Source organism: Gastrolobium bilobum, unplaced genomic scaffold (genome assembly GCF_033153095.1).
Source record: "Gastrolobium bilobum isolate Gb01-03AN ecotype WA unplaced genomic scaffold, APGP_CSIRO_Gbil_v1 utg147276, whole genome shotgun sequence".
Taxonomy (NCBI): Eukaryota; Viridiplantae; Streptophyta; class Magnoliopsida; order Fabales; family Fabaceae; genus Gastrolobium; species Gastrolobium bilobum.
In genome coordinates, this window is record NW_026899055.1 from 1 (window position 1) to 10,036 (window position 10,036).

Genomic DNA, 10,036 nt, shown 5'->3' on the forward strand with positions numbered 1-10,036 from the left:
AATCATGAATTATTGACAAATTGCTTACATGTGGTATCAGAGCGTGTGTTTAAGAATTTGTGTTTTTCCATAATAATTATGAATGAATTTCTGATTCATGAAAAGTTAGGGTTTTTGAAAATAAAATTCACGATCATCATTGAAAATTTCTGATCATCATGCTTAAAGGTACTTCTCGATAGCCATTCAGTTTTCAATTTGGTTTCATGAATCACTGTCATTTGTGCCCACATTTGATTTTGAAAAGAATCGTGAGTTTTGAAGGAAAAATTCAAATTGACTTTGTATTCACAAAAGGACAAAGTTGGAAAGATTGCCATTCGGTTTGTATTTGAAAATACTGTATGCAAAGAGATTGAATCGGCTTGTATTATCAACTTGTCAATAATCGATATATATGCATACAGTACTGTTGCTCATTAATTTTAAAAGTCAATCGGTGGGTTTCATTAAAGTATAATAAGAAGACCCATAATAGTTTTAGCTACTGATTGAATCGGTAGATTTGTTAGTCACCAAAGTGGCCAAATCTTGAAGAGTTATTTTAATTTCAAATATTATGAATTTTATTTCAATTACCATGACTGTGATGCTATGAAGAGTATGAAATAATTTTCTGGTTGTGGTATATTGAGGTTCATTATTATAAAACAGTTGGGATCAACCCAAATGTTGATTATTTGTTTTGTAAAATGAACATGGATGTTGGTATTGTTGGCATATTTCCTCACATTTGGACATCCAAAGATGACAAATAATTATGATAGGGGTATGCATCATTGCCAAATTATATGAAATTTATATAGCATCATTATAGTTAATGTTGTATGTTAATGGATCCCCAAAGGCGAACATTGATATGCATTGAAGTTAGTATAGTTGAATATGTGAATTATGTTAGTATGTGACATGTATGACTCAAAGCATTAATGTTTTAAATGTTATTCCTCGCAGTACCAGTTGCTACACATTCCATGTTCTCAACTGTTGTAGTTTTTAATGGGCTGAACTTCTCTGAATGGAAAGAGCAAATCAATTTTTACCTTGGGGTAATGGATATGGATTTGGCTCTTAGAGAAGAGGAACCTGGTGCTATTACTCCTGAAAGCACTGAGGATGAAAGGAACCATTTTAAGAACTGGGAAAGATCCAACAGATTAAGTTTGATGTACATGAAAATGAGTATAGCAAGCAACATTAAGTCAGCTCTTCCACAAACTGAAAGTGCTATCGAAATGATGAAACTTGTGGAAGAGCGCTCCTAAACCGCTGATAAGTCTCTTGCTAGGACACTTATGAGTACACTGACCACCATGAAGTTTGATGGTTCGCGTACTATGCATGAGCATGTTATTGAAATGACAAGCATTGCGGCAAAATTAAAATCATTGAGCATGTTATTAAAATCATTCTGTCAATTATGTAAAGCATCAAGAAGCTGAAAAGTATAAAGGTAAGATGCATGAGAAGAAAGGAGGAGGAGGAGGACCCCTTAAAGTGAATGATGCCTCTTCTTCTAAAATCCACAAGGCCAAATGAAAAGTTTGTCTTTATGGGCAATAGAGTGAAAGTTCCGGTGGAAGCTGTTGGGACGTATCGTTTAATTCTCGACAGTGAATATCATTTGGACTTATGTGAAACTTTGTATGTCCCTAGTATATCTAGGAATTTAGTTTCAATTTCCAAACTTGATGTTGCTGGATACTCTTTTAAATTTGGTAGTGGTAGTTTCAGTTTGTGCAAGCACAATCATTTGATTGGTAATGGTACTTTATGTGATGGATTATATAAATTATGTCTTGATAATCTTTATGCTGAAACACTTATGACTCTGCATCATAATGTTGGTACTAAACGTACCTTAATTAATGAGTGTTCCGCTTACTTGTGGCACAAACGTTTGGGACATATTTCCAAAGAAAGGATGAAAAGATTGGTAAATAATGAAATCCTTCCGGATTTAGACTTTACTGATTTGAATGTTTGTGTGGATTGTATTAAAGGAAAACAAACAAAACACACAAAGAAAGGAGCCACAAGGAGCACTCAGCTTCTTGAAATTATACACACTGATGTATGTGGTCCGTTTGATGTTAATGCCTTCAATAAAGAAAAATATTTTATCACTTTCATTGATGATTATTCACGTTATGGTTATGTCTATTTGTTGCATGATAAGTCTCAAGCTGCAAATGCTTTGGAGATTTATATTAATGAAGTTGAAAGGCAATTGGACAGAAAGGTGAATATTGTCAAGTCTGATAGGGGTGGTGAATATTATGGAAGATATGATGAAAGTGGACAACATCCGAGCCCATTTGCTAAATTTCTGGAAAAGCGTGGTATTTGTGCTCAATACACAATGCCCGGTACACCGCAACAGAATGGTGTATCAGAAAGGCGTAATAGGACCTTACTGGATATGGTTAGGAGTATGTTAAGTAATTCTTCTTTACCTGTTTCATTGTGGACTTATGCTCTAAAAACTGCCATGTACGTATTGAATAGGGTTCCTAGTAAGTCAGTTCCAAAGACTCCTTTTGAACTTTGGACTGGAAGGAAACCTAGTATAAGACACCTGCATGTTTGGGGTTGTCAGACAGAGATTAGATACTACAATCCGCAAGAAAAGAAACTGGATGCAAGGACAATCAGTGGTTATTTCATTGGTTATCCAGAAAAATCGAAAGGGTATAGATTTTACTGTCCTTATCATACTACAAGGATTATTGAATCTGGAAATGCAAGGTTCATTGAGAATGGTGAAGTTAGTGGGAGTGAAACACCACGTAAAGTGGATATTCATGAAGTGAGAATACAAGTTCCATTACCTTGTAGCTCTAGTAAAGTTATTGTTCCTTATGCTATTGAACCAATCAATAATAATGAAGGACAAGTTAATGATCCCACTATTCATGAAGAAATCATTGTTGATGAACCAAATGAACCCATAGTAGAAGAACCACAACAAATAGCATTAAGAAGATCTCAAAGAGAAAGGAGACCTGTTATTCCTAATGATTATGTGGTATATCTACAAGAGTCTGAATTTGATATGGGTATTCAGGATGATCCAGTAACGTTTTCACAAGCCATGAATGGTGAAAATGGTGATAAGTGGTTAGATGCTATAAAAGATGAGTTGAAATCTATGGAACAGAACAAGGTCTGGGATCTTGTTGAGTTACCAGAAGGGTGCAAGAGAGTTGGTTGTAAATGGGTCTTTAAGACCAAACGTGACTCCCATGGTAACTTGGAACGTTACAAGGCCAGACTATTTGCAAAGGGATTCACTCAGAAAGATGGCATTGACTATAAAGAATCTTTCTCACCAGTTTCAAAGAAGGATTCTTTAAGAATTATTATGGCATTGGTGGCTCATTATGATCTAGAGTTACACCAAATGGATGTGAAAACCGCCTTTCTAAATGGAAATTTAGATAAAGATGTGTACATGGACCAACCAATGGGGTTCATAGAAAAGGGTAAAGAGCACATGGTTTGCAAACTTAAGAAGTCAATATACGGACTTAAACAAGCTTCACGGCAATGGTATCTTAAATTTAATGATACTGTTGTTTCCTTTGGATTTAAAGAAAACATCGTTGATCGATGTATATATCTGAAGATCAGTGGGAGCAAGTTCATCTTATTGGTTCTGTATGTTGATGATATTTTGCTTGCAACTAACGATCTTGGTCTTTTAACTGAGACTAAGAAGTTTCTCTCTAGTAACTTTGAAATGAAAGATATGGGTGAGGCAGCTTATGTGATAGGAATAGAAATATTCTGTGATAGATCACAAGGACTGTTAGGTTTGTCTCAGAAAGCATATATTAATAAAGTTCTAGAGAGATTCAGAATGGAAAACTGCTCATCGTCTCCAGTTCCAATTCAGAAAGGAGATAAGTTTAGTCTCTTACAATGTCCTAAAAGTGAATTGGAACGAAAAGAAATGGAAGCAATTCCGTATGCATCATTAGTTGGGAGCTTAATGTATGCTCAGACTTGTACGAGACCAGATATTAGCTTTGCAGTTGGGATGTTGGGTAGATACCAAAGTAATCCCGGTATGGATCATTGGAAAGCTGCAAAGAAAGTTATGAGATATTTGCAAGGAACTAAAGGTCACATGCTTACTTATAGAAGGTCTAGCAACCTTGAAGTTATTGGATACACAGATTCGGATTTTGCAGGATGCGTAGACACAAGAAAGTCTACATGTGGTTACCTGTATTTTTTAGCTGAAGGAGCTATATCATGGAAAAGTGCAAAGGAGACTGTAATAGCTGCGTCCACTATGGAAGCTGAATTTGTGGCATGCTTTGAAGCCACGATTCAGGCTAAATGGCTACGGAACTTTATTTCAGGGCTTGGATTGGTCGACAATATTGAAAAGCCGCTGAAAATTTATTGTGATAATTCGCAGCAGTCTTCTTTTCTAAAAACGACAAGTATTCCAAAGGTGCTAAACATATGGAATTAAAGTACTTTGCCGTTAAAGAAGATGTTCAAAAACATAGAGTGTCAATAGAGCATATTAGCACCGATCTTATGTTAGCTGATCCCTTGACGAAGGGACTATCGCCCAAGACATTTACTACGTAAAATGGGCATTATGTCAGCTAGTGAATGATGAAAAATTATAGTTATGCATTAAGTGTTGACACTCTGAGCTCATTGATGAATATATGTTTCTGATATTGTCTTATTTTCAATTTATGAATGCATGCAAGTATATGTGATAATATTGAAAATAATTATGGTCCGTTATGAAGACATTATTGTTGGACATAATGTACACTTCCTATTAAAGTATCATGTTAGGAAGAAGAGTCAATATAGTAGTACATGGAAGGGACTATGCCGACTTGATAGCATACAACCGCCATGACTCATGTTGATTTTATTTCTAATAATGAATTATGATGATGTCAATGTATGGAACCTTTAACCTTATGACATGAGCCAAGTGGGAGAATGTAAAACTATTTGTGTCTCATGTGTGATGTGTGTCAATTGGTTTGATTAATAATAAAAGAGGCTTTAAGGTAATTGACGTTTCGCATTAATGATAATTGACGTTTTAACGTTTTGCATTATGGTAACGTTTCACATTAATGGTAATTGACGTTTTGACGTTTCGCATTAAGGGAAGTTAATTAGAAATAACTGTGATAGGCCAGTTATATAATAGTTTATATGGTCAGTTTTCAAGTAAGGGTATCTATAGAAAACAAACGTCCTTCTGAGTCTGCCTAGAAAAGTTGTATCCTATCCCTATCAAAGAAGGTACAAGAACGGTGAAAGGGTTAAAGCTTAGAGAAAGCATTCTACTGTTAAAGATCTTCCGCAATTATGGACAAAGGTATGTTTGTGTGAAACTCATGAATTCTAAAGATCCTATGTCATGTTCTTGACTGATTACTGTTGAACATGAATCATGAATTATTGACAAATTGCTTACAACATGGAGATTCAATTTTCAGTATTGCAAGCCCAAGAATGTCCATAGCATATCGTACCTTTTTCATCTAAACACAATTTTATACAAATCGATTGGTGTTTTACCCTGAAAACCAATTCAATCCAATTTAATTTTCGAGCACAATATATGAATAATAGCCCACAAGTACGAATCTCAGAAACCCCTCACCGAGTCAATCAAAAGCCATAGCAGCAAAGAACTGACACCAACTCATTCAAAGGCGGTCATTTAGATTCCAATGCATGTCCCTCAATCATTATAAATACAAAGACTCTGTACTCATGTAGACATCTTCCTACATTAATTTACTAACTCAAACTTTGAGCATTAGAGTGTTACGAAGCACCGATATCTCAAAAATTCTAACGTGTCGTGTCCGACACTCTTCGACACTCCCCAACACTCCAACACGTATTGTAGAGACTTAAAAAAATGTTCAAAGGTTGCATTGCGTTACGATTTTAGTTCCAATTATTAGATTCGTTAGATTACTATTATAATTTTATTAAGTTGAATATAAATATTTGGGATATCTTACGTTTCTTTGCAAAATTGATAGGTATTATAAGTTTAACTTCATTTTTTTGTTAAATTATTGATTATTAAATATAATATACATTACATAAATTAAAAATAATACTTAATATCAAAACGTGTTCTAACGTGTCGAAATCTAATATTTTTTAGAATTAACGTGTCGGAGTGTCATGTTGTATCGTGTCTCGTGTCCCGTGTCTGTATCGGTGCTATATAGTTTATACGTACCTATCCATCGGAGTGCCTTGCAATTATAAATCTGCACCTCTTTCTAAGAGAACTTCAAGAAGCACACAAATACATCCTAGAAGGAGGCCCCATCATTCAAACATCAATCATCCTAAAGATCCTCAACAAAGCCTGATCAACCGTGCGTTACCAACCAAGAAATTGTTAAGCTTATTAGAATTCAATTCAAACTCATTTATATAATAGATTGAACTGAATTGAATTTATATTTTAAAGCTAACTGAACGGGTGCTATCATTAAAAAAACCGATTAGATTAGACTTATTGGCTTTTCCCTTCAGTAAAATTCAATTCAACGTACAGAGAACCCTAACTATAGCCACCATTGGCTTGCTCAAACCTAATTCAAAATTTTAGAGTTCAAGCCTTCCATGGAAATGAGAAGAGCAAAGAAGTAAACACTTTTAGCTTTATTTGTGGCACTAACACTATTTGGCGTTACATTCACCACCATATAAAGAGTTTCAATTCAAGCTTAAAAAGCAAGGTAAAAGCTCTGACAATTATCTCATCACTGGTCGAATTTCAAACCCTAGGACTGCAAGTAGGAGAAATAGCAGCGATGAAAGCTCTCCTTCCTAGTTTCTGGCCAGAAACTTCGATGGAACATGCAAGACCGGAACCGGAGAAAGAAGAAGAGGATTTATTGGAAAGAAGTGTAAAAAAAGCAAAGGAGAATAACAATGAAGATCTCCATATGGACGAAGAAATGCTGGAGAAAGAAGCTGTCGTGGAAGCTAACAGCGGTAGAGCACAAAAGGAAAATGAAAATAAGAACCTAAGAAGCCCCGGAGGGGTAGAGAAGAGGCTAGTCTCATACAAGGACATAGTTCTCCAACTAAACGGAGACGAAGATGGGCCATTCAGTGACGAGGAGGACCTAATGACAACTCTCAGAAGAGAGGAAAAAGAACCAGAAGAGAGTGAGGACGAAGCCCCTCGGGAGCAAGTTAACCCCTTAAGCCCAGTTTATCACTTTTCTTTGAAGCAACATAGAGAAGATTGCAAGAAATGGAGGAAAGCCCTAATCTTTAAACTCATGGGGAAGAAGATCAGCAACAGGCTTCTAATCACGAGGCTCCTGAAAACTTGGAACCTAGTTGGAGGATAGGAAACTATTGACCTAGATAATGGTTATATCCTCTTCAACTTCCATGATGACAAAGACTATCACCATATCCTCCATGAGGGCCCATGGATAGTGTTTGAACACTACGTGATTGTCCAAAGATGGAGGCCCATGTTTGACCCCTACGATGAAGAAGTGAAGAGGTTGCCAGTGTGGGTGCGTATACCAGGTCTCCCTCTGGAGTTCTACACCTCCAAGCATATATGGAAAATAGGAAACCTCCTAGGGAGGACACTAAAAATTGACCAGAATTCTCTGAGGAAGACAGATGGAGGAGAAGGAAAGTATACTGAAAAAGCAAAGTATGCGAGGATTTGTATCGAAGTTGATCTCAGAAAGAGCTTCATTCCCATGTTCCATGTAATGGACAAGCCCTTCCAAGTAGCGTAAGAGGGACTACACCTAATCTGTTTTGGGTGTGAGCGTTATGGACACAGGCAAGAGTTTTACAATGGAGGAGTGGCCACCCCAAAGCCAACTAGAACAGGGCAACCTAAGGGGACGAAGGAGAGTGAAGTTACTGGGCACAAAACCCCCGAAGCAACAGAAACGACAGATGCGTTTGGGTCATGGATGGTTGTCCAAAAGTATCAGAGAGGGAGAAAGATGAAAGGATCAACTCCTCTGAAATTGGAAGGACGAACTAGAGGCTTGCAAAGTCCAGTCATGGAGAAAACTCCAAGGGAGAAAGACCCAGCCACCGGCGGTGTCAATCCGAACCAAAAATCTCGCTTCGCCGTTCTGTCTGAGTTAGATGCGCAGGAGGAGACAGTGATGCAGATGGAAGAAAAGAAGAAAGGGACAGTTTCCAAGGAGTTGACATCATTCTCTGACACAAAGGAAGTGACAGGAAACTTTTGCTCATCGGGTTTAGAGATACACGCAAACGCATTGGGTGGGTCGTACCATAATAAACCCAGGTCCAGCCATGTGCAGAAAAACCCAACCAAAAATATGAAACTTGGGCCTAAGGGGCCAATAAACAAGAACAAGAAGAATCCAGACCCAAGTGGTCCACGAAAAGAGCCCAGACTAGGAGAAGGAACCAGATTGCATATAGCAAAAGAAAACCCATTGCCTCAACCAACGGGTAATGTGGATAGCAAAAGCAAAGAGCAGGACGTCTTGCTTCTTATGAAGTCGATGCCTAAAGAACAGTAAGAGATGATGCTCAATGAGATGATTTCTGCAATGAATTCCTCGCCTCAGATTACTCCCTCAATTTCGATACGAAAAGAAGGAAAAGAGAATAGAGATAAGGTGGGAAAGGACAGGGGTCTCCCTCTCCCAGGGGATACCCCTAAATCCCAATTGAAGAAATTCATTCAATGGAGAAGAATAGCGCTACCTTAGGAAGTGAGCCAAAGATTGGGAAGGTGGAGCCCTTAACCCCCACCAAACCTCATCAGATTTTTAAAGAATTTTCTGATCTGGAACTATCGTGGTGCTGCAAAGGCTAAACTGAAAGGCATCATGAATACCCTTATCAGAAATCACAAGGTAGAGGTTGTGGTCTTCTTAGAGCCCAGGTTGAGTGGTACCAGGGCCAAGAAAATTATTCGCAGCCTGGGGTTTACAAACTCCATCATTGAAGATGCGGTGGGATACGCTGGGGGCATTTGGATTATGTGGAATCATACCAACTATGTTATGGAGGTTTTGGAAAAAAAATCCTCAAGTCATCTTGCTAAGAATTAAAACTCCTGACAAAACCCCTTTCCTCTTCTCGGCAGTGTACGCTAATCCTAGATTGGAAAGGAGGAGGGAGCTGTGGGATGTGTTGCGTGACTGGCACTTGAGGTTTGAGGAGCCTTGGTTACTTGCAAGAGATTTCGATGAGATTCTATCGGTGGATGAAAAAAAAGGTGGAGCCCCTGTTGACCTTGGGAGGTGCTCCGAATTTGCAGCAGCTCTGGATGATTGCCAGCTTATGGACATGGGCAGTTATGGGCCTCTATTCACTTGGAAAGGGCCAAAATTTGCACACCTTAACCGGGTCTTTAAAAGACTGGATCGTGTTGTTGCTAACGTGAATTGGAGGAATGCCTACGAAGAAGCTGTAATCAAAATCCTTCCTAGAACTTGCTCTGATCATAATCCTTTACTGATTTGCCTTTCTCCTGCTAACTGTGATTGGGAGGAACGTCCTTTCAGATTCTTCCCTCCTTAGCTGGATCACCCAAGCTTTGACCAGCTTCTGAGAGATAACTGGAAGGACTATGTGGACACTAGCTCAAACCTGAGATATTTGGCTCCCACTCTCAAGTCTTGGAATGAACACACCTTTGGCATTATTCACAGGAGGAAATCCTCTCTTCTCCTAAGATTGGAAGGAATTCAAAGACATCTGGAAGCTAGAGCTAACCCGTATCTAGAAGAGCTGTAATTTGAGCTGGGACAGGAGCTGGACAAGATTATAGAGCTGGAGGAGCAGCTTTGGTATCAGAAATCCAGGGTTGTGTGGATCAGGGATGGGGACCGTAACACTAAATTCTACCACACGATAGCAATTGCCAGAAGGAGAAGAAACACGATTTTGGCTCTGAAGAATGATATGGGTATTTAGATCAGAAATGAGGACCTCCTCAAAGGTATGGTTTCGAATTATTACACGTATTTGTTTATGAGCCACA

General features: G+C 38.1%; 1 protein-coding gene across 1 annotated transcript; it reads left to right on the forward strand.

The window, feature by feature from the left end:
* The first annotated feature begins 8,997 nt into the window (after positions 1-8,997).
* Positions 8,998-9,573, forward strand: LOC133286684 (uncharacterized). Its single transcript, XM_061484132.1, has one exon. The coding sequence runs from the start codon at positions 8,998-9,000 to the stop codon at positions 9,571-9,573; it is 576 nt and encodes a 191-aa protein (XP_061340116.1).
* The last annotated feature ends 463 nt before the right edge of the window (positions 9,574-10,036 follow it).

What these genes read in the sequence shown, in the direction of transcription:
- LOC133286684 (XM_061484132.1), top strand. Translation starts at nt 8,998, where the DNA reads ATGCGGTGGGATACGCTGGGGGCATTTGGATTATGTGGAATCATACCA.